This window comes from Parasteatoda tepidariorum, chromosome 7 (assembly GCF_982258835.1).
Source record: "Parasteatoda tepidariorum strain Cologne lab strain chromosome 7, Ptep-v5.0, whole genome shotgun sequence".
NCBI classification, from domain to species: Eukaryota; Metazoa; Arthropoda; class Arachnida; order Araneae; family Theridiidae; genus Parasteatoda; species Parasteatoda tepidariorum.
Genome location: NC_141761.1, coordinates 46,370,806 through 46,396,116, shown reverse-complemented (window position 1 = coordinate 46,396,116; position 25,311 = coordinate 46,370,806). Strand labels below are relative to the sequence as shown.

The 25,311-nt window shown below is 28.0% G+C and overlaps 2 protein-coding genes across 3 annotated transcripts in view; one reads left to right on the top strand and one right to left on the bottom strand.

Moving 5' to 3' along the window:
* Window positions 1-3,451, top strand: part of eIF4B (eukaryotic translation initiation factor 4B) — a 29,290-nt gene extending 25,839 nt beyond the window's left edge. For both annotated transcript variants that reach the window (XM_016052527.4, XM_016052526.4), the window contains exon 13: window positions 639-3,451. In XM_016052527.4, the coding sequence (XP_015908013.2) occupies window positions 639-716 (78 nt within the window). In that variant the 3' untranslated portion in view covers window positions 717-3,451. The remainder of the gene's footprint in view (window positions 1-638) is intronic.
* A 2,503-nt stretch (window positions 3,452-5,954) lies between these two features.
* Tbcd (tubulin folding cofactor D) overlaps window positions 5,955-25,311 on the bottom strand; it is a 29,872-nt gene continuing 10,515 nt past the window's right edge. Inside the window, exons 7-15 of the mRNA XM_087167791.1 lie at window positions 24,540-24,765; window positions 21,655-21,798; window positions 20,299-20,588; window positions 17,867-18,028; window positions 16,974-17,174; window positions 12,670-12,974; window positions 10,983-11,134; window positions 8,957-9,152; window positions 5,955-7,261 (exon numbers count right to left, since the gene is read on the bottom strand). Coding sequence (XP_087023917.1) covers window positions 6,689-7,261; window positions 8,957-9,152; window positions 10,983-11,134; window positions 12,670-12,974; window positions 16,974-17,174; window positions 17,867-18,028; window positions 20,299-20,588; window positions 21,655-21,798; window positions 24,540-24,765 — 2,249 coding nt within the window. The 3' untranslated portion in view covers window positions 5,955-6,688. The remainder of the gene's footprint in view (window positions 7,262-8,956; window positions 9,153-10,982; window positions 11,135-12,669; window positions 12,975-16,973; window positions 17,175-17,866; window positions 18,029-20,298; window positions 20,589-21,654; window positions 21,799-24,539; window positions 24,766-25,311) is intronic.

The window sequence follows — 25,311 nt, the reverse complement described above, 5'->3', positions numbered from 1 at the left end:
TTTCATGTGTCGAAAAATATTGCATTTTGGTTGACCGTGTGACAATGCTTAAAACTAAAAATATTTTAAATAACTGCTGAGAGAATGATTGGAAAACAGCATGAATTAGCAACCCAATAGTCACAACCTCCTCAAAAATTTATTACTCAAATTTGAACTTTGGGTATTATATTAAAAAGACTGAAATTGAAAATTCATACAGAGATAGCCAAGAAAAAAATAAATAATTTTTGGAAAAAGGTGAAGTTTAAAAACTACTATTTCACAGTACTAACACTTTTTTCGACTTGCTATTCGACAAAATTGCTTCCTAGATTTAATATAAAATATATTTTACTCCATCAGCATTAAATATTCTATGTCTATTGCACTTTATCAGTTTTTGCTATGGGTATAGTCAGAAATGTGTACCAATAACTGCTGCAATAGCATTTGACTAAACCACATGGACTTATGCTGAAGTTGTGGCTAGTTAAGCGTGCAAAAAAAGTTTATCTTAGACTATGGAAGTCTTTTAGGTTTATGCATCTGTTAGTAAATTTTCTTCTATGAGTAATTTTTAATCTAGTATTATGTACCCCCCTCCTTTTTTTTTTTAAAGAACCATAGTTTTAAATTCATATAAATGTTTGTTTCAGGTTTATACATCTGCTAATAAATTTTCACACCTTATGAATGATGCTGATGATCTTGAAGCTGAAAATAATTCAGAATAAGGCAATATTGTATCACAAGCTACTGTAATTTTTGGAAAGTTTAATAAATGGCCTTAGAACATGCGGGACAATATATTTGTCCTCTATGTCCATCACTTTGATTTGAAAATTTTTTGGACGTGGGATTTGTGACAAATGTTATAAATATATATATATTGTTAGTCAAAGACTGGAAATAAAATAAGTGATAAGTTCTTTTTTAACTGCTGAAAATAAGTTTGCCATGTTTTATAAAAGTGCATTAAGAAATATTGTAAAAATTTATTTTAATTTTGTTTTTATATGGGTTTTTATCCACTCCACTATATATTTACAATCAATTGTTAATAAAAACATGTGTGTTAAGGACAAAGCTGTTGTCTTTGACTGACTTTTGACTATTATGTCATCAATTGTTTGAGAATTTCTCTAAACATTAATGTGTAGTAATTTTGTTTTTATTTTGTTACAATGATTTTGACCAAATATAAATCTTATTTTGTTGTTTTTATTAAAAATGTGTTTCTAATTATCCGATTGTTTTATAAGGTGTAAGCCGTTTGCTGTATGTATGATAAATTGTTATTAAAAAAAAATAAAATCTTGCAGTTTTCTTTTGCATTTTATTTTTTTAGGTTTTACTTTTGTTCACTAAAAAATTGAATTTTTTTCTGTAAATGCATCGGTTTTTTAACCATTAAACGAGAACTTAATTTCGTCGGCTGCAGAAATGTTTTGATTGGCATCAGTTATGCTAACTAATTTTTTCAAAATTATTTTAAAGTTAAGATATTAAAGTTCCTTACTCTGGTAATTTTTATTACTAATTTATAGTTCTTTTTTAAAACTTTCATTGATTATTGATCATAGAAAAGGTGTAAATATATAAATACTGTTTATAAATAATATTTTCAAGCCAAGGTTCAACATCATTCAGTAAGCAGAAATCCTGTTGCAAATGTTTCAATATGGTCTGTGACTTTTGCATTGGTTTTTGAGCATTATAAACAATAGCAAACAAGTTCAGCATCGTAGTTTGGTGCTATTGATATTAACTGTATGTTTGTATTCCTTAAGGAAATCTTTCAATATTTCTCTGTAGAAGATATTCAATTTTGTAAAAAAGCTTTTAAATCTGCTTTTTTAACAGGAATCTGGTTTTTGGTTTTAGAAAAAGGGTTATTTTTTCCCCTAATTTTGACCTTTTCAAATAAACTATATTTGTCAATCAAATTTGTCATTTTTCAAATAAACTAATGTCAATAATGGTTTAACTTCAATAAGAGTTAAGGTCTAAGCATTTTTTCTGTGAAAGACTTTTTTTTTTAACTGAATATGTCAAATCTATTAATTGTCATGAACATGTCAAAGTCTATTAATTCAAGAATGTAATTTTTTTTTTAAGGAATTGTGTTATTCAACATTAATTGCAATTGCATTCTACAGTCTAAATTAGTTTTCAAAGTTTTCCTTATTAACATAATTTAAAATTTCAGTAAAATTATTTAAACTCTCCTTATTTCTATAACTATTGATCAATTTTTGAATTGCAAATAAGCTTAATGCTTTTCATACTGATTCTCATAACAATATTGCATGTAGTAATTACAATAAATATTATTTCTTCAAAATGGAAGTTAAAAAGCTCGTAACAAAATGTGTACAAGATTCTAAACTGACAATTCTATGAATTGTACAATTCAGTTCACATTAACCCTAAATCACTGAACATACATCTAATAGATTGAAGATTTTCACCAGTTTTGAGACTTTACTACAGCATCCTCAGTGATTGCAAATGTCAGATATTGTTATGTATCTTTATTTAACTCAAGCCTTGCTACTTTGTTTAACATGTTTTAGTGCAATGATTAAACAAAAGTTTAGTTGTTGAGGGTAAAAAAAGTTTTTAAGCTTCAAAATAAACGGAACCCATTTAGATCTACAAGTTCCGCTACAAATGCTATTAAGGTAATTCAGTAAAATGATAATTTTAAGTTCAATTCGGAATTGTTATGCTCATTTTTATTATGAATATAAAAATTGAAAATTGTGAAATATTTTAAATCTTTTTCTTTATTCAAAATATGCTGTGAAATATAATACTTAATCAATCTCTTTTCCAAAAAGGCATTTAATAAATTTTCTGTGCTTTTTATCCAAGAAGTTACAATGTTTGATACTGCACTGCATTTTATTTCATAATTTTAGTAATGTGCCTGCTTAATTTATGATTTTTATCCTTAGAAGTTATGCAGAATTTTTTGTAGTGTTTGTGCTCAAAATTTTGGTCAGTTAGTGTGTAGTTTCATACTCATATGCTATATTTTTAAAAAATCAAAATCTTTGAAAAAGAGCCAGCTTAAAGGCTGGCCCTGACAGGCTGGTTTACACAAAATATGTAAATACTTATACTGCCTTCTTCATGTTTCAAAATGCACTCCTTTTAAATTAAATTAAAACATAGTTGAACAAAAGTGAAATGATTAGAACCGAGGTCTAATTTTTTAGCACTCTAGTTAGGTGTGTATGTGTTATTGTAGAAACGTGAGTTTGTTTCTGCAAAGTTGTTAAATATTTATAATGTACAGTGAAGACAGCTAATGTGCTTTCTGCTCTAACTCTCATTATAATGTGAAAAATGTATAGTCATTTTTTTTTACCACTAGCCACATTGCGCTGGTGTTTTGATCATTAAAGTGTGTATTGCATTTCTTAGGCCAATAATGTAAATTGAATAAATATGCCGGAATTAACTTTGTTGTTGTTCTTTTATCTGCCATAAAGAGTTTTCACTTTTTTTTTTCATCGTATAAGAGGTATGGTTTTCTGGAAGAAATCAAAACTCGTTCTTAGGTCTCTCAGTGAAATTGCAGCGCGACTCTTTTCTGCACTCTCACTAACTACAATTTCAAGGAAATTGTGACTTGTGGAAAAAGTCAAAACAGTCATTCGGGTTTTTGTGAGACTGCAGAACAGTGTCCTCGATAAATACTGTTGAAATATTGGCTAAACTTTCCAGAAATATTTGCGATTAAATAGTTTAAGCATTAAGTTGTAGCTGTTTTCCTTTATGTTGCAGTCAAGAATCACGAATGATATAAGTAGTTCATATTTGCCCATCTTAATTAGTTACAATTAATATTGACCTGATATTCTAAGTAACAAGTGACTTGCATTCTGGTAGCTTTGAATCAGCAGTTCATGTTACTAGTAAAGATCACTTATGCTATGAGTAATACCTTGAGTGGAAGATCCTTAAAAGCCTGTTCATATTTGTTGTAATTCTATGCTAGAAAGTAACGAAGTACGTTAATTAAAGAACATGTAGATTAAAAGTTCGACTAAAAAAGTGGGGAAAATATTCGGATGCCAGCAACCAATTTCTTATAAATAAAAAAAAAATAGGGATTAAAAAGATTAATTTGTTTCACATTTGCATGATAAAGAATGGCTCCTTTTCTTCTATAGCTATTCATATGGATGTTCTTTTCTTCTCTGTACTAACCTTCCTTACTGTAGAGGTAACATAGTCTTATGATGTCCCTGGAAGACGGGTCAACACATCTGCTCTTCTGATACCTGAATGACGAAAGTCAATTATATGGGTAGGTACTAAAAAAAAGCTTGTTTAGTTAGAAAGTATTTTGAGAAGACATCTCTAATTTCCACATGATCAGGGAAATTGGGAGTTAAAAAATAATATAACATTAATTACTAAAACTTGGAAAAATCTAGTTACGAACTTAAACACTACATTGCAATAATAAATAGTAATAATATTAAAATTTTTTGCCTAATATTTAGCTAAATAATTGTACAATTTTTGGCGTAACATTTGACTTAATAATTTAAACACTTTTTTATATATATGTGTCATATATTGTTTTATTCTTGTCGTCAACTGTCCCAAATGAACACTTTTGTTTAGTGCCAATCGGTTGTCAGAGCTGACCTTGCGTTACAAATGTTCTCTCCTCTCTGGAGGCAACATCAGCAAACTTAATCTGTCCTTCTGAAAACCGAATGACAAATACCACTCTCATCAATTTAATCATGAGGCGAAGACATTCTACAGCTAAGCCCATCTAGTTTCCACAGAAAAATCTGGAGTTGAATACTATAGCCAAAACCTGGGAAATCCTGCTATAAACTTAAATGCTGCATTGTAATAATAAATAGCCCGTAGGATTTAAAGTGAATAAATCTAATATCTATTACAATCATTTCTCGTAAAAATTTCACTGCAATACAACATGGTTAATTTTTTTTAATTATTTACATCTAAAATAAGTATCAACAGATTCATGAACATTATCTTGTTTAAATTTTTTATTAATGCAACCATGTTTTTGATGGAATATTGCTGTGTATAGTATGTAGTCTGGAATTAGTTGATACAGTACAGAACCCGTTATCCGGAAATCAGAAAACCGGAATGAAATTCGATAAATTTTCCCACCATATTTTAAAGAATTTTTTTTTCCACATAAGATTTTAGGATTTTTCTTTCTTTATTGAAAGATGTTTACCATACCATAATTTTAGAAATAATCATTACTGTATCGCTTTTTCTTCATTTTAAGATTATTTCCTAATATTTTTTTTTTTAGTTGGGTTTAACAATAAAAAAAAACTACTTTTTATAGCGATTCAGAAAACCGGAAAAATCAGTTATCTGGAATAACGATGGTCCCAATCTTTCCGGATAATCGGTTCCCTACTGTATTTACTTGGAAAAGTTTATTCATTTCTTTTCGGAAATTGAGAACCTTAATTTAAATTCAGAAAACATAAGTAGATGGATAAACTCGAGGAATATGTCATTATGGTCAGGATTAAATGCACATAAAAAATCATTTAAACAAAATGATTGAAGATGAATCAATGCTGTATGAATAAGGGGCAATCGCATGAGTTTCGCATCATTCATATGCAAATTTTTTTTTGTTGTTGCATATGATTTTGTCTGGTGAGAGAAAAGCTTCTGAGACTGGAAGAATCCATATTTTAGTCGTCCTGATGAAAGACTATCGTGGACGTCAATTTCATTAGGACTATGAAATAGAAGTTTGGGGACTTGTCAGCACCATAAATATATTTTGGCTGGAATTTATTGTTTCATCTCGTAGTGTGTAAAATGTATCGACAGTTTAGATAATTACTTTTCAATATAACAAATTCCATTCTCACTTTATCAAAAGGGTGTAAGGTTTTCCTTCTGTCTGCCTCTTAAATAGTTGCAATGAATGAAGAACCCAAATTTAAAAACTATTTTATTTCAATAGCAAAATAACAATTTTAAAATAACATTTTTAAAGTTAAAAAAATACACAAAAAGTAAGAAACAAGCAGAATAAAAAAAATTATACAGCAAAAGTAACATTTTACACAGTGTCGAGAGACTCGATAGCATTAACGCAATTTACCCAGAAGCGTTACACCATAATTTTTTTTGTATATGAATAAATAAAATTAAAGCTTCACTTTTAATGTATTGAAGTTTAAAAATTGGTTTTTGTTTGATCTTAATTTAATAGAAGGAAGCAAATTTAAGAGGCATTATTTTCTACCTTTTCTTTGAATTTAGAGAAAAATATAAAAATTTAATAAATTTTTATAAATTAAAAAAAAATTGGTTTTTCATTAAAAAAATTGTTTCCGGTACTGAAACAACTGCTAATTGCTCTTGAAACGTAAACATTGTCACAGAAGTTCTGCAACTGCAAAATTTTTATACAATGAAATAAAAACCACAGGTGATAATACAATTTTAAAAAAAAATTTTGATAAATAATTTTTCTAAGTTTAAGCTAATTTAAGAAAAGCTGCAGAAAATATTAGCCTTATTTCCCCATTTTAATTTTGAGAGATAGAAATCGACAAGAAAGTTAAAATGAAATGAATATTTTTTTCAAAATTGAACCATAGCTTTATGCTATTTTATTAGAAAGCCCAATTAAAAGAAAAATTCAAGCTAATTTGAAGTAGCACTATTTTGCTTTTGTTCTTGGTGGTTCAAGCCCTAGTTTCTCACAGAGACTATTTCTCACAGGACGCAATTCATCGATTGGCTTATTCCAATCTGTATCACAAAGAATTGAAGACACTTGGCCAGCAACATCTTCATCTTGCACAACATCGTAAGTAAGAAATGCTTCATACATTTGGGAAGCCGTCACCTTTCTGACGCGTGGGAAACGGTGACAAAGGAAGATCATTAATTTATTCAGAATCCGTTTCTGAATATATTCGTCGAACTGCAGCAAATTGCAAAACAAGTCCACAGCAGCAATTATCTTCTGAGGATCCCTGGACTTATAAGAGCACTCCCAGACCAAATCCATCAGTTGCATATGAAAAGAAGGTTTTTCCTCACTTGAAAATTCAATGCCAGACAAGAGAAGATGGTTCGCCATTTTGAAAAAAGGCACAATGACACGATCATTTTGAGTATTCTCTTTGAGGATGCTTATGAGTTCATCAGCTATATACTTTAGAAGATGATCACAGTCTGATTGCTTTGAAAAGAGATAGGAAACTAAGGCTGAACTTGAGAATTTGACCTGAAATAAAAATAAAATTCAAGATTATATTTTAAATGTCAGAAAATGGTTTTAATAAAATGATTTATCATAATTCAAATCATACAGCCGATATGCAGCATATATGCCACAGTGTGTCACAACCCAGTTTAACAGTGGTACACAAAGACTTATTAATGGAAAAAAAAATGTCTCCTGAAACTTTCTCAAAATTTAAAAACCCTACTTTTATACTACTGAGAGCAACAGTGCCCAAAAGCAGCAGATTAAGAATGCAGGAAGACAGTGTGGTGATGGGACAAACCCAATAGTCTGAATTGTTTTGCAATGGTTGTCCATTTTTGAGCAAGACATACAACTACAATACAAAAATTGCAAATTCAAAAGCCATATTCATTTCATATTGATTTTTAAATAATTGATAAGTTATTCATTTTATTTTATAAATTACATATAACTGTAAACTTTTATTAGCCATAAAAACTTTTTGTTTTATACATTACATTATTTTTAAAGTCTCTAGAGCTACATAAAAAAAAAAACTATGAAAAAAATCTTATAAACAGACTAATTTTTCATAAAATTTTTTCACTGTTTTTTTAGTAGATAGTGCCATTCTTCCTAAAAAAAAGTTCTTCCTTTAATTTTACTGAATAAACAGCAAATTAACTTTTGAAGGGTAATTACTGTTTGTCTAAGATAGGTACTTTTCCCGCCACAAAGTCTGTGGCAGTCTCGTGCTATGGAAACAAGAAGAGGGCATTTTAGGGCGGGTAGCTTCGATGAAGAGGTTTCCTTTTCTCTTGTCAAAACCAGTCCTAAAGAGGGACCCCGCACCCCTACTTGAAATAATCATACCTCGTTACCATAGTCACCGCCACAGCTCCAGACGAATGTCTGGAAGTGTACCTATCTGAGACAAACAGTACCGTTATTGTACAAAATTATTTTGTACAAGCTGTATATTGCAATAGAAATTTACTAAACTCAACTATTATTATAACATGCATGTTAGTATTAAAGAAAACTCCATATTAAAGCAGAATGAAGGTGTTTTTGCCTAGTACTAATATTGTTTATCCAAAGAAACAAATACTCGGTGAAAAAATCCCTAAACCCTAGAAAAACATTACTAATTCGAAACATTTAAAAACACTGAATTAAAAAGATAATCCTGTATCAATTATGAAGTGCCACAATGAATTAGTTAAATTATTTTTTTATATACTTGTAATTACTTAAAGTTTCACATGAAACTTTTACTGAGGCACTATAGCTTATTTCGGACCTAAGTCGTCCAAATCAGTTTCCCTTTTAGATGATTTTAATGTTAATCATCTGTTTTAAATGATAATTCTAGCCAACAATCATAACTCAGATTTCTTTTATAACATGAAAACATTACAACTCAACATATCAGAACTTAAAATGTTAGCAAATTAATTGGATTTGATATTTTCAAGTTAACTGTTTTAGTGCACTATGTTTTTAACCTACTGATAGTTCTGTATGTAAAAAGTCATATTTTAACCAGCAGTCTTTTCCGCATAGCAAAACCGATTTTTCCAAGTACTTCGAGGGGAGAAACATTCTCCTAATATTGCTGTTTTGCTAAACCGCCGGTAAAATAAATAAAACATTTTAAGGAGAAAAATCGAGTTTAATTTCAAACATATTAAAAAAAAGAAGAAAACAAAAGAAAGAAAGGAAACTTACTAAAGATTCAGTAAGCCCACCAACGCTTACAACAAAACCAAGAAGTAGATTTCTTCGATAACAAGGAAAATTGAGAACTTTAACAAAATGTTGAAACGTGTCACCAGGTGAAGCCCAGTTGATTTCACTGCAAACATCTTGATTGAAAATATCTAATAATTCTTCATGAAATGGAATGTGAGGAATTTTTGGTGAACTGAAATAAATAATTTAACAAATGTAGTATTAACATTAACATAAACGATGAACAATATAGGCATAACATGAAAAAGGCACACTTTATTTTTTTGAAAACCTTTAATTTATTTTAGTTTTTTTATGTATAGTACGTATTTATATGTAAATATACATACATGTACTTTTAAATTTTATTTTACAACCATCGTTGAACAGCCGAGAAAATTTTTTTTGGTTTACGATTACTAATGTTCAACTCTGTATCATTGTAATTTTGAACCCAATCCAGAAGACAAGGGAACTCCTGGTTTTTTTCTATTAAGCAAACTCTTAGTTTTGTCCCTGTTGAGTATCCACGTCTGTCATAAAATTCTTAAATAATTTATTGTAAGACGCATTAGTTAAAATCATCCAAATCATACTCATGAGTTTTGTTCTCGGGTTTTTTTTCTTCGATGACTCAAAAACCGGAAGATTATCTAGAACTATACCAGCTGCAGTTCTATCAGCATCTGCACAAATTTGCAGTACGGCTCTCTAGAAAATACCACCACGTCCTAGTTATACAGTCAAACCCCGCTATAGTGAACTCACGGATATAGTGAACGAAATGTTCGGTCCAGTGCCTTGCTATACATGTATAATGTTATTTTTTGTGGATATAGTGAACCAAAAAAGTGAAGAAGTTGGATATAATGAACTTTTTATTGTCTTCGACTGATTTTTTTCTTAATTTTTTTTGTAATAATTTTGAAATTTCTACTTCAAAATAAATACATATACTGATTTTTAAAACAATCTATAGAGGGGAACATAGCGATAAGTATTTTTTCTTGTTTGCTTCTTTTATCTCACTTTTCCATTCCTAAACAAACCAAGCAGATGCTTCCAACCTACGCAGATAATGCACCTGTAAGGTGTTGGTGGGATCAACATGCATTTTCTGTTAGAGGGAATGAGTAATTATTCATTATTGGTCAAAGGGTTGGACACTAATCTGTGTTAATAAGGTCTTCATTTTAAGTCCTTTTTACTCTCAGTACAGTTTAAAAAAGCCTGCAAACAAGTTTCTCAAATTTAACTATGGCGAGCAGTAAACGTAAAACGTTCTCTATTGATGATAAAATGGGCATAATCAGAAAAATTGAAAATGGATGTAATCAAGCTGATATTTGCAGGGAATATAAACTATCCAAATCTACAGTTTGAAAAATAACAGTAATAAATAAATAACACAATTTTTGCTACTACATAATATTTTTCAGTCATTTATTTGAATAATGAGTAATAAAAGGAAGGAGTTCGGAAATCTTTAGTTAAATTGCCTGCATTACGGATATATTGAACACAATATAGCGTTACGGATATAGTGAACTGAAATTTTGGTCTCTTGAATGTTCACTATATGTTTGACAGTATTCCATAAAAAATATTCTTTTACCACAGAATTCGGTTCAGATAACACCACTTATTTTAAATGTCTGTAAACATTGTAAATAACTATAATTGATTGGCTCCTGACATCAGGGCTATTCATGTCAGCAGAGCTTAAAATACAAACAATTTAGCACTAGTTTGTGAAAAGGAATCAACTTACAATTGAGAAAAGAAACTGGCGAGTAAGAAACAAAAGCAAGAGAAAAAACTGCAATGAGCTATAGATACCCTTAACTGCCAAGTGAATAAAAAGAATGGCATTATACTTATCACATTATAGCAAAGGGGGCAAAAGTGAGAAACGCGACCTTGAGAGGTCAATTTTAATTACAAGGAGTGTAGTTACATTATGCTGTATAAAAAAAACAAACAAACAACATAGTTAATGCATAGATTTAGTAAGTTAACCAACCAATATAAAAGTGTCTCAAACACTCCTCCAGCAACTGCTCGGGTTCTGTCAATTTTTTCCGTACACTGCTGCAAAATGGTTGAGAAAATTTCTTTGATTAAATCTGCTGAGACTAGTTCTTTGTCTTCTTTTATCACCAAACACAAAGTGTCCTAAAAATAAATGGAATTAAGGATATACTTTAAGTTACAAAAGTCAGTATGCACCTGCATTGCATTTCTATGGGAATAGCATTTTCACTATCTGCAATTTCAAAGCGATTTTTACATTTAAAAATTGACATTTTTAAAGGACTTGATTAAAGCAAAACTGAATTAAATACAAAATTTGTACAGTCCATAATTTGCGATAGAATAAACAGGTTTAAAAATATTTATTTTCTGAAGAATAAATTATTCACACGCGATTGTTTATATGTTAAACAAGAAACAAAGTTCATGCAATTTTCAACATATGCTTAATTATTTGCTAAGATACCAACATCCAACAAAAACAACAATTTCAAAAAGAGGTCAAAGATTGTATACATCAATTATAACCTATATAAATTTTCCATTAGAATAAATAATACAATTTTTAAAAGGTTTGATCACTGCCTAACTAAGGATCTTAAAAATTTTGATAGAAATTTTTTATTTTTTTTGGGGGAGAAATTGTAGAAATTGAAAATGCTAATATCGTAAGAATCAGGGTTCTTGGCCTACCCACAAACCCAATAAATCCCGGGCTCAAATGTTTTTTTTTCCTAAAGTAATCAAAATCTGCCCAATCGATTATATCATCTATCAATTGTTATTTTCTATTGTATATCAATACAGTATATATTTACAGTATATCAATTGTTAATTTTTATTTGATCTTTAAATATTGATACATAACCCTACTTTTGAAATTTAGTGTACTTAGATAAATATGTAACTTCGAATGAATGTAATAATGTTTCTTGCTTCAACAATAGAAAAAAAATCACTCTTTTTTTAAACAATACTTTGAGCTTTCTTAATGATATTTCTTTTGAATTGAATAGGTGCATAATACAGTGTATTTTCTCTTCAGTGTATTTTTCAACATGATGAAAATTGATAAAGAATTCCAATTAGAATTGATTACTTTTTTCAAAAAAAATAATAATCCTCTTTTGCCTTTTACACTAATTCCGATCAAACACAGACTCAGAGATTTTCAAATCATTTTTATAAAAGTTAATAAATAATGCATGAAGTTATAACAAATTAATTTTGTGGTAAGTTATAATTTAAATAATTGTCATAATATACATTTTTGTTAGCTGTCTAAACAATTAACAGGAGTCTTTCCTTCACTCAACTTATAGGACTTAACTTTTAGATAACTAGAATCAGAATTGAACAAATCTTTCAGACTCTTGCAATAATGTCTTCAGGTACCAATTCCACAGTCCTGATCAAGGATAAGCTCAAAAGAAGAAACCTAAGGGTTGCAGGAAATAAAAATTAGCACAGTTCACAGGATGACAGTTTTGATTCGCTTAAAAAAAATTGCAAGGACAAGGACACTTATGTTCATAAATTCAGAGAGATTTTATGAACATTATTGAACAGCCGACCCAGTTTTGAATTTACGACTACCGACGTTCAACTCCATACTTATATTGTTGTTCTCTTCATGAACAAATTTATTTATAAGTTAAATTAAATGTGCAACTTACCTGTATAGCAATCATGGCTGCTTCTCTTACAATAGCTCCAATTTCACCTCTGCTGTCTAAAGTATAATCTTGAGTGCCACTCAAATAGGTTTTAAATACCACATTTAAATAATTTACATTCATGTAGTCATTTTCACTTTTTTCTGCACCAAAACCAACTGTAGTTACTATCTGTGATAGAGCCTTTATGGCATCTCGTCTTACTTCAGCCCAGCTGGAATGCTCTTCAGTAATTTCAGCACATTTGGACAATTTGACAATAGTATCAGACACATGATCTCTTAAAACAAAACTTGGAAGGGCACCTAAATGAAATAAAATAATTTTTTCAGAATATATAAATAATAGTTACAAATAATGGTTGCAAAGCAGATTAAACAATTCAAAACAGATATGTACTATTTTGAAGTAAAAGGTAAATTTAGTACTAATGTTGTTAACTATTCAAAGTATATAAAAAAGAGTACTTTACTTTTTGGTGTAAAGACTTATGTATTTTCGGAATGTATTTAAAAATAATGAATTTAAATTAATGAATTGACTTTAAATACTGCTTTAACTCTTTCTTTGATAAAGTTTAACATTCATTAAAATTTTTTTAATCTCAATGGCTATCAAAAGAATGATAATAGCTGTTTTTTCTTAAGAATAAATCTTTCAAAATTGATTTTCAGTTATATAAATTCCTTTGTAATCATGTAGATTTTTAAACAATATTTTTAAATGACTACAATAAAATAAATGCATTCTTTTAAAGAAACAATAATTATGCTTTTTCTTAAGAATAAATCTTTCAAAATTGATTTTCAGTTATATAAATTCCTTTATAACCATGTAGATTTTTTAACAATATTTTTAAATGACTACAATAAAATAAATTCATTCTTTTAAAGAAACAATAATTAGGTTAAATTTTAATTCCACAGAAAAAACTGAATATCAGTCTTATATTGCAGCATGGATTATAATTGAATTAACTCAAAACTTTGATACATTAAAGCTTGACAATTTCAGAACAGAAATAAATAACTGAGTCACCCAGTTGTAAAATTGATTAGTGTCTTCAAGTTTTTTTTTTATACTCAAAGAATAGCTTCTGTGAAAAAAGTTATTTTAATTAAGAGTAAATAACTTGTACATCGTTTAACTCTAAAAAACTAAGCAGTCAAGCCAAAGACTATAGACTTTTGCTAGTTGCATAGTTGGGACGTTTCTGTAACATTTTAATGCTTTCAAAAATTGTAAACATCAAATTTTATCACCTACCTATATTTTATATGAAATTTTATCACTTCTCTGTATTTCACATAAAAATTTAAGGGCATTTTTCTTAAGCTGTACTAATTTGTTCTGCATATGCAAAGGGAAAATAAAAATAAGCATACTGTCAATCCATAGTTGATTGAATGATTAGTTACAGAATAATAATGATTATCTAGAGTTAATAAGTTTTATGATAGTATGCCCATGTATTCCCCTACCCATTATAACACTTCGAATAACACAAAAATTGTGGAGGGGGCGCTGTCATGGGTTTATTTTTGGAATAGACAATTTTAACTTTTAGTGCCAGGCTAATATAAAATTTCAACACCTATATAACAAGATTAATCTACAAAAATGATCAATCATTTACTGCAATTTAAGTTACAACCCAGGTTCTTTATGATTCAGGTTTAAAATGGTGCGAAAAGGTACAAAGAAATACTAAATAAACACTAAAAAGAACTAAAAATGCATTATGCCAATAATTAAGTACTTTTTTTGATGTAACATATTGAAAACACTTACGAAAATAAATTTTTAAAAAATAACTAGGTTAAGGGGGGGGAGCCAAAATATGACAGTAGGGAAAACAATAGAAGAGTAAAAAGGAGGTATGAAGTCTTTCAACCTCAGCACATACATAAAAAACATTGACATTTTCACCAAATTTGTTGTTTAGAGTCTTCTGTTAAATTTCATACAAACACAAACACACCACATTTTTCAAAATATTACAAATAGTCACAATCTGAATTATCTTAAGCACTCTCATAACAACTTACTTTTTGAAAAACCATTTTGCTACTGACTTTTAAAGTGTCCAAGAAATCCAACTCTTTTTCACATTTGTCGGCCCACAAGCCAACCATCTTAAATATCCACCCCCCAAATCTAAGTCATTAGTAAGAACAGAGGAAGTTCTTAGAACCCTCACACAATATAAATCGTATCAAACGCTACAGGGTTATAAAATCATGGATGCCATCCCTTACTGGCAACAGTGTAATTGTTTACAGAAAATTCTCAGGCTTGCTACCCCACCAAAATAATGTCTTATTTAAATAAAAATTCAAAAACTTAAATACATATTAATAAAAAATCATAAATTCAAATACTTACTTTTTGTAGTGTCTAAATCACCTGACAGATGCCGAAAATAATCAACTACGTGTCCCAGGAGATGCGTAATTCCCCAGAGCAGTAAAAAAAAATATGTAAGCAAATTTTTTTTCTTTTTTATTAGTTGCTGAAGGAGGAAATTGGAATAATTCTTACTATCATATTACATTACTTTCTTTGATGTAGGTGCTTGGTCTTTGCTTTGTTTCTCAATAAGGTAGAATAATTAAGAATGAGCACATTTATAGATAGATTTTAAATAAGGACCCACTTTTAGTAAAAAAAAGACTCAAAAATTCAAAAAACCCGGGTTTACAGGACCCATAGTTTCTAAAATCTAGAACAGGGGTTTCCAACTTACATGAGACAGGGGGCCACAATTTACAACACAAATCAAATGGCGGGCCGCAACTTTATCAAAATTTCATGTAGGACTCTTTTATGTTTGAAGGAAAATTAAATATTACTGTCAGATTTTTATCAAGTTGCAGAAAACAAAAGTATTGAAGTACAGTAGGGAACCGATTATCCGGAACGGTCGGGACCATCGCTATTCCGGATAACTGATTTTTCCGGTTTTCTGAATCGCTACAAAAAGTCGTTTTTTTTAATTCTTAAACCCAAACTAATAAACTAAACTAAATAAAAAAAAAAATTTGGAAATAATCTTAACAATAAGAAAAAACGATGAAGTAATACACTAATGATTATTTCCAAAATGATGGTAAGGTAAACATCTTTAAAAAAAGAAAGAAAAATCGTAAAATCTTATGAGGAAATTGTTTTTTTTTTTTTTAAAAAAATGGCGAGAAAATGTATTGAATTTCGTTCTGGTTTTCCGGTTTCTGGATAACGGGTTCTGTACTGTACAAATTAAAATAAGTAGATTTTTAAAAATATTTAATTGCATATTAAAAAATTCAGGCTACAATAACTTTAATGTGCATCCATGTATTAAACAATTAATGTGCAACAGATATTTAATTGTTAAGATATAAAACTTTAAAAAGGTTGGTATTAAAACTTACAAAGTAGCACACAAAATGTTCAATGACAAAATTGAGGTTTGTCTGCTGCGACCACCAGAGAATAGATATTTACATTTCAAATTTAAAATTTACAAATGTGTGTGTAAATATTTTTGTCCAAAATGAGTGATTTGAAAAAGTTAAATCGGAGAATTTCTTCGAGAAAATTTTTGATACACACATGGTAAAATATAATCACAAAAAAAAAAAAAAAAAAAAAAAAAAAAAAAAAAAAAAAAAAAAAAAAAAAGGAAATAAAAAAGAGCAACATGCACGATTATTTTTGTATTTGAATAAATATTTTCTTGGATGCAAAACCTGACCTGAGAAAAAGTTTTTTTTTGCACCGTTGGTATGATAAATTTCACAGAATCGAAGAAATTAGGTTTTTATTAACGAGAAAAGTACTTTAAACCCATATAGAATTTTTACGAAAATTGTCCGGAAAAAAATGACAACTAATAAATTTTAGTTCGGGGGTCACAAAAAAAGGCTTTACAGACCGCCAGTTGGAAACCACTGATCTAGAACATATGTTTGAATAAACATAACTTGCTAGAGAAGAATTTTGAAGACTGATGTTAGACTTCATTCTTTTTAAAATTTAAAAGTTAATGAAACAGAAACAGCGCAAAAATAAAAATACAGCTATTGAGTTATACTAGAGTAATTTCTTAATGCTGAAAACTTTATAAAAGCAAATAGATTTAATAATAAAATGAACTAAATCCAGAAGTAGTAATTTTTCAACAAAAACTTTTCAGCTTATTTGCGTGCTTCAAAGCTAATACATTAATGTTTTGAATAAAAAAAAGTAACAGCAATCAAATGATAAACACACAAAAGGAAATTTTTCTAAAGTTTAAAAGGTAAGAAACATTTTGTACTCACCAATAGCAAGGGCAAACCCACACCTTGTTTCCATGTGTGTAGAATCTAACTGATCTAAATAGTTCTTCAATAGCTGAGAGCAATAGGATTTGTCATTAGAAAAGAAATGCCTAATGAAATGAGGTAAGGCAGATATGGCAGAAGATCTAACAGAAACATCAGCATGTTTAAGGCAGCTATCCAACATCTCTCGCCACTTTGCTATAAGAACACATAATATCACTATACATTTATATAGACATTTTGAAACATTATCTACTTTTATTTTTCTTTTCCTTTTTGCAAAATTTTCATAATTTACACATTTTAATTTTATTAATATACACTAATATAAGAAACAAATATATCAGAATAAAAAGATTGCTCAATTTCTTTCAATCCATTCTTTTAAATTTTAAGTATATAATAAAATTACAAATGATTCAAAAAATTACATACTCAATATGTCATGGTCTAAAAATGAAAATATTCTGTAAATTGTAAAATTTTCCTTAATTATACTGAATTATTCATTATATTCAGTAATTAAGGTAAAATCTTAATTGCATATAATTTCTTGGGTATGATTACACGTAAAAAGCTATATTTCTATTAGAAAAAATTTGACTTGAAATGGTCTCATATTACAAACATGAGCAAAAGTTGAACATTCAGTAATTTAACAATTCAATGCAGTAAGAGTTACTCAATTGAAATCGAGGTGTGTTCATGCTTTTGAATAACTATTTTTACAATGTGAATTTTTAAAAATTCATATTAAAACATGTTTAAAATATTTATCACAATTTATTGCAAAAAAATATAAACAAAAACGTTTTATAATTTTAAACAATGTTAAATTTAAAGCTGGAAAAAAAAGAAAGAAATTACATCTCAAATTAAATTTTGCTTACAAATCAAGTCTTTATCTTCATGAAAGGGCAATGCAGAGATGGAGGACTTTTCAAAAAGCAAACATATTGCATTCCTCATTAAAATACCACCTAAACCTTTAAAAAGTCCTCTTTCATCTAAGATAAACACAAGAGCTCTGAGCTTCTCTATCACATCTGCACCTGGTGAACAAAAAATGTAAAACACATAAGAGGCAAAAAAAAACCAAAGACATTAAGATTTCAAAAAATAATTAACAATAGTCTAAATTTAAAACTTGTTATGAAAGTTATTGAAAAAAAGTATATAAATAGAAGAGAGCACATGAAAAGTCTTATAACTTTAAGAGAATTAAGTACATTACTCTTTTATATTCAGAGTCATATAGTATACAAAAAGTATTCATGTACATTCTCTATACAAATCAGCATATTTTAATTCACCTAAACAAAATTTACAATGCATTATATTTTAGCACATGGATGTTAGCACCATAGCTGCCAACACGGATAGGAAAAAATCCAGTAGATTTTACGAAATAATATAAATTTAAAGAAAACTGTTACAAAACATATTAAATATTTCACACACAGGGAATTTTAGGGATTTTTATAGTCATCAAAACAGAAAAACTGAAATATTTTCCAGTTATGATTTCACATTAAATGATGTTGAAATGTTATGTGTATTATGTTTATTTATAATTTTGAATAATAATAGGCATTTAATTGATCAAAGACAATTAACTGAATTTTATAAATGCGGCTCGCCTCTTTTATGTATTAGTGACACTTAAATATTCAAGCAAGAAATAATCTGCACGAAAATTCTATTTCAATAGGGATTTTTTTAAGGAAACTTGTGAATTTTAGGGAATTTTTAAAAATGTACAAAAACGAGGAGAATTTTTATTAAACCAGCAGACCAGGAGAAACTGGCAAAATCCAGTAGTCTACTGGAAATTCCAGTAGAGTTGGTAGCTATGTAGCACTGACAAATTTAAAACTTCCTCTGTCTATTTGGTAATAACAGCACAAAAAAAAAAGAAATTTCTATAGGAATTGAATTGAATGTAAGATTTAATGGCACAAGGTCCAGAGAGGACATGCTGCGAAATTTCTATAGGATTAACATGGATAGCTAAAATCCTGCTGCAGAACATTCTGTTCCTCAATTATTTAAAAACTTCTGTGGAAAGATATTGATAATTGTTTCCGTGACATTTAAAAGCTTTCAACTCCAAATCATAATGGGATTTCTTTAAGAGTGTATTACATGTTTTATAATTATTTATCTTTAGTTTTCTATGTTAGGGGAAAATAAATAAAATCAATGAGGACAGTTTTTGTGAGCTATATGTTTAACAAGATAATGCAAAATAAGTATTTTGAAAATTTCATGAAACCACACGTAATTGCAATGATTTTTAAATGTTTTTTTAAAAAAAAAATAAACTTAAATAATTTAAAGCCACTAAAAAAGGCAAATAATAATAATAATAAAATAAAAGTTATGTACTAAGTGCTAATTTAGTTGTAAAATCAGGATTTCAGTAAATCTTGCTCATTAATTCACAGACATAATTTTCAATACTAATAAATAATTAATTTACCTCAGGGTTTGGTTTTGGACATGAAACATCAAAACCCTGTCAAAAAATGTTGAAATGTGACAAAAACTGGGCAAGTTCCTTTTCTGTCATTGGAAACATTTTATTAGAAGTCAAGCTACATAACTGTTTAAATCATTCACGATATATGCATTATAGTTATTACAGAACTATAATTACGATTCATACTATATTACAAATAAAGTCAAAATGTATCCCATACCCTGCAATATTTTTCTTTCTTTTTGGTGTTTTTTTTTGTCGAATATCACAGCATCAATCTGGTGGAAAGGCCTTACAAGAATAAGTATTCCAAAAGATTTCATAAAATTCATAGTACCTCAGTATATACCATGCATACTCAGTATGATATATAGTATATACTCAGTATATAGTATTCATTCTAGTCCATGTAGCTCATTATTTAAAAAAATATTTTCGAACTTTGAAATTAAATAAAATTTTATTGAAATGCTTTTTTCTTAAAAGAGTTTTAAGAGAAACATAAGGCTCTATAAGAGGTCCCAAAATTGTATTTAAAATTTAAGGTTTTTTAAAAGGTTGTGGGAGTCCAGAATTATTAGTTTTTGAAAAAATCTCAGAACCTTAAACTACAACATAAATACTTTTATTAATAAAAAAAATAGATATGTAGTTAAACACAAATTTCATTAATTAGTAATTATTTCTCTGCTGGAAAAAAAGAGAAGACATAAAAAGTTATAATAGATGAGATAGAGTTTAGGTTTCATGTTATTTATACATATAAAAGAACCCCATTTTATTACATTTACTTGAAAATAATTTTTGAAAGTAATTTTTTCTACAGATACTAAGCCATACCTAAAATATCAGTCATAGTTTCATTTTGATCCTTTTCCTGAGAAATAGCATGGATTATTTCTGCAAGAGAGAGTATACTTCCATGTCGAGCATTCAGATTTATTCCAACTGCAAGTTCCAACAATCGAGGAACAGCAGTCTTTGCCATGTAAGAGACGGCTCTATTTGTTAGGTTATGAAGAGCTTTTGAAGCCAATTCTCTCACAGCTGGATCCCAATGGTTAACTTTGTGGTCCAATAAATGATTGACGAGTGGCAAAGTATATTCAAGAAACTGAGCAATATGAACACTAAGAAAGAGAAATATTTAAACCATTAATGCAAAAAATCACATAGTTTTATTAAAAGAAAACTGTTGATAGGATTTTATTAATAACTGCTCTAAAAATCTAGGTAAGAAAGAATGAATAGGTAAGAATAGGTAAGAAAGAATGATGTATCAGGGATCTGTCTAGGTTTTTCTGAAAGGTACCTATTTTGTGAAAATGTAGACATAATTTGTGAAAAATTAAAAATTATATTAAAAAATCAACACAAAAATATGGATTTATTGTTTCTTAAGGGATACAAGAATTAAATTTTAAGAAAAAGTATTTTGTGAAACTACCGTTTTTCCTAAAGTTGAATTTGTGAAAGTACGCTAAACGGTAGTAAATTCGGCCTGGACAGGCCCCTGTGTATCCACAAATAAAATGGATATATTTCTTAAGCAGCCTTTTTCCTTGGAAGCCATAAGAGGGATGATGTGGACTGAACTAAATGAAATATATTATTGACACTCGATTCTCAAATTTTGCATTTGAACACTCACTTTCTTTTGCACACACACATGGTTTTTCACCAGTATTACTAATGGTTTCTGCAAAAACTTTAAAAATCCCTCTTTCTTTTAATACGTTTACGGAATACACAAAGATCTAAAATCAATCTTAAAATTAGTTTCAGTGACAAATCATATGACTGCAGCAACATTTGTAAACAATAAATCATATGCTTGGTGACAAATTTATCAGTTGGATGAATTTGCTATTTGGATGACAAAAATACACATGGATGTCAAATTCATTACCCTTGCAGATTTTGTAAAAATTATTTAAGTGATATTTTTAGTTATGAAAGCATACCAATTAGAGAATACTTACAAGGAGAATATAATATAGATAGTAAATAATAATTTATGCATTTTATTTGAATAATGAATAGAATTAGAGTTTAGGAAGTGGGATCCTTGCACAAAGCATAATACTGATGTCAAATCAGAGTAGTTGAACAAGTTTGACATCCTTGCTATTTTACTCTAAAAATTGAACTTAAAAAAGAGGGAAGGAGAAGAAAGTATTTGATAATAATACATACCTTAAATTTAGGAAAGAATTTTGTCTGGACCCCACTGCATAGTAATCAGTTTCTGTAAGTATTTCAATACCATGAGGAAAAGTTCCTTGCCTGCCAACATTTTCTTGAAAAGCAGCTGATGCAGCTCGACGGCAGGTTATTTCTCTGAATAGGAAAGGAAGAAAACATTAAAATATTTAACATTTTACAAATTATATTTTACCTGAAAATATGAAGCTAGAATAGCAATAGTTTCTTTTCTATTTTTAATTAACAATAACTCTAAAAAATAGAGTCACTTTAAAATTATATCTAATACAAGATTGCTAGTATAATAAGAGCTAATAAACTTCATTTTGTTAAAAAAAATCTGAATTTTCATAAAATCATTAAAAACATGAAATACATATTGGGTTTAAGTAAAGTTCAGGGTAAATAATAGATAATATATCAAATTATTCAGTATTCTGAATTTTTAAGCTTAATCATAGCCTAGTTTTTTGCTAAATATAAGATATCAAAAACGCATTTAAAATTAAAATTTTTTAAGTTTTTTTTTTGTATAGTTTGGTGCACAATTTTTAAAAACTGTGATAAAAAATTACTTTAAAAAAGCTCTTTCACATGATTTAAAAAAAAAAAATATTTCATTTAACTGTCCTTAAACTATTCAAAAAATTATATAGTGAGCTAAGCTCTAAAAAAGTAAGTATTTGTAAACTTTATTTAATATTTTATTAAAGAATTACAATAAAGTTTAATCTTTCTCTTTTGTATCTAAGTAGATGAATCAAAACCAACTAAAGTTAAAATGAACTAAATTTTTATCACACTTCTTTCATTCTTTGTTTCATTATTCTTTTATTACAAAGAATAAAAGCAATTGAACCATTAAATGTGTTTTCTCCCTTGAAAAACTAAGTAAACAACAATTATCAACAATAATATTTACATTAACCTTAAAAAGAAAAGTCTTAAAATTGCCTAGTTTAATAATTCCTAGAAATAGTGAAAAAAAAATGATTTCATGTACTTTGTATTAAAAAAATATATTTTCAAAATAATTATTTTTTAAAATATTTTTAAAATAATTATTTATTAAGAATTTGGTTTTTAACTAATCAGGAATCATAAATAACATTATTTACAAACAAAACTTCATTTAATAAATGAAAAATCTACATTTATTAGTCAATCTCAATTAAATACTTTTTTTAAAGTAAGGTTTTCAATCTCTTATAAATACAGTTTCAATATTGCTGTTTTTTTTTTTTTTTTTTTTTTTTTTTTTTTTTTTTTTTTTTTGTTTTTAAATTTTTTTTTATTTACATAAAATAGTTTGCAGTTTCACTTAAACTTTTAACAGACAAAAATTTATCAGAGTTTTTTTATGAGTAAACTAAAGAGCTAAATTTGGAGATACGAAGACTGAAGATAAATTTTAACAATGCATTTGCTTGACCAATCAAACATTATTTTAGACCAGTAAAGAGAAACTTGTTTTATATGAAATATTTTTTTTTGTTTAATTTTTTGTTTTTTGTTCAAAATTGTAAAACTAACTCACGCTAGTTTTTGAGACAAAAAAATAAATAAAATAAAAAGAGGTTAGAGTTAACAGCCTGGAAGCCTAATTTACTGATATAATGTGCAGCCTCATTTTTAAAAAATTCAAATTTGTCTGCTTTGCATATTTAAGGTAAAAATATAAATTGACATACAATTTGACACCAAGTTAAAAAAAAAAAAAAAATCTGAAAATATTGAGTTTGAAAATCAATTCTCTTAGTTTGCAAACTACATTTTCAGTTTCAGAATATTTTTTGAACAGTTCAGTCAATTGCATAACTGCATCTCATTGATAAAAATTGAAAGATCTGGAAGGTTCCTACAATTTGGGTTAATAGCAATACAACAACTAGTTTCGGATTTATAATTTGATTACTACACCATATAATAATTGGCCTTTATTTAACAGTTTCAAACAGTGTCAGTATAATATAATTAACCAGCACAACTTTGAGCAACATGCATATAGAAATACACAGCACTTTACAAAATGCTTCAAAATAACCTTCCACTGATTTGCAACCGGGAAAATTGCACATGTACATTTTCCTGCCAAGCACAGTATTGCCAGAAAGGAAAGCACACTATACTCCAAACTGAGATTGAGGTGGAGAATAAAAAGTTTAAACAATAAAAAAAAAAAAAAAAAAAAAAAAAAACTTATTTGTGAAGGAAGCAGAATATAATTTTGATACTAGATTAAAATTTTTACTATATATATATATATATATATATATATATATATATATATATATATATATATATATATATATATATATATATATATATATATATATATATATATATATATATATATATATATATACTGTTGTATTGATATATTTTGCTTTGGCTATATTAATACAATATTAGAAAGCACTCCTTTTTGCGGATATAATCGTGTGAGCTGATGAAGAGATTATATCTTTTCTTTGTTTTGTTTTCCAATTTTTTTTTTTTTTAAAAGTGTTAAAATTATGTTTTTTAAATACTTTAAAAAAATTATTGTTAATAATTTTCCTCTCTTGTCATTATTTTTTATTTTTTCCATATTTTCTCAATTTTTACTTATTTTATGAGTTCTATATACTTGCAGCTTATGCGCAGTTAATAAAACTTATTAATTAGTTTCGTTTTTCTCTTTGTTTTCATTGTGCTATATATATATATATTTATACACACATGAAGTTATTAACAGTAAATTGGAGCTACTTACATCAAAGTCAGTTATAAATAAATAAAATAAAATTATTAGACATCAAACAAGCTGCTTTCAAAAAAGACATATTTTAAACTTCATATATAAATTCACAAGAACAAGGTAAGATTTTACAAACCTGTCAAATATGGTTGTAATCAACAAAGCTCCAGCAATGCTGTTAACATAAGGTTGGAGAACTGCAGGATCATACGCTCTGGCGAAAGACCAACAAACATAGCAAGCAGCATCTCTGATGTGAGCCCCCACAGAAAAATTACCCCTTTGTTCATCATAAATCAATGCTTTCAGAACAACACTCACAACTCTATCTAAATGCTGGGGTAAAATAAGTCCTCTCCGACCTAGAGGAGAACAAGATAGTTGTTTGCATATCACTTGCTTATGCTGCTTGATGTGTAACATGACTTAACATACTTATTTTAAAGATAGAAAAGTATCTTAATACTGAAGGAACTTAAAACAGACTGTTTTAAGTGATGTTTCTCATATAAATCTTTATAAAACAAAGTTATAGTCATATCGCAGGTACAATAGTTTAAAAACGAAACTAAGGAAATATTTTTTATAATGCAACTTGTTGTGGCATAATATAACTAACACAATATTTATTGATAAGAGAACTATCTTAGTGCTGAGAAAATTCAAAACAAGTTGTTGTAAGTGATATTCATAATTTAACTTCTCATATTACATAGTCAATATCATATTATATTAAACAGAGGTATAATGATTAAAAAAAATATTTTTTAAGTTTTAAATTTAATTAAGCTTAGGCAAAATAAGTTGCAGTTAAATATACAACATTTGCAAATTTATACACTGCCCTAAATTACAAGTAGCTAATGAGCGCACCAGTCATATTGGTTAATTAAAAAACAGGCTAATTG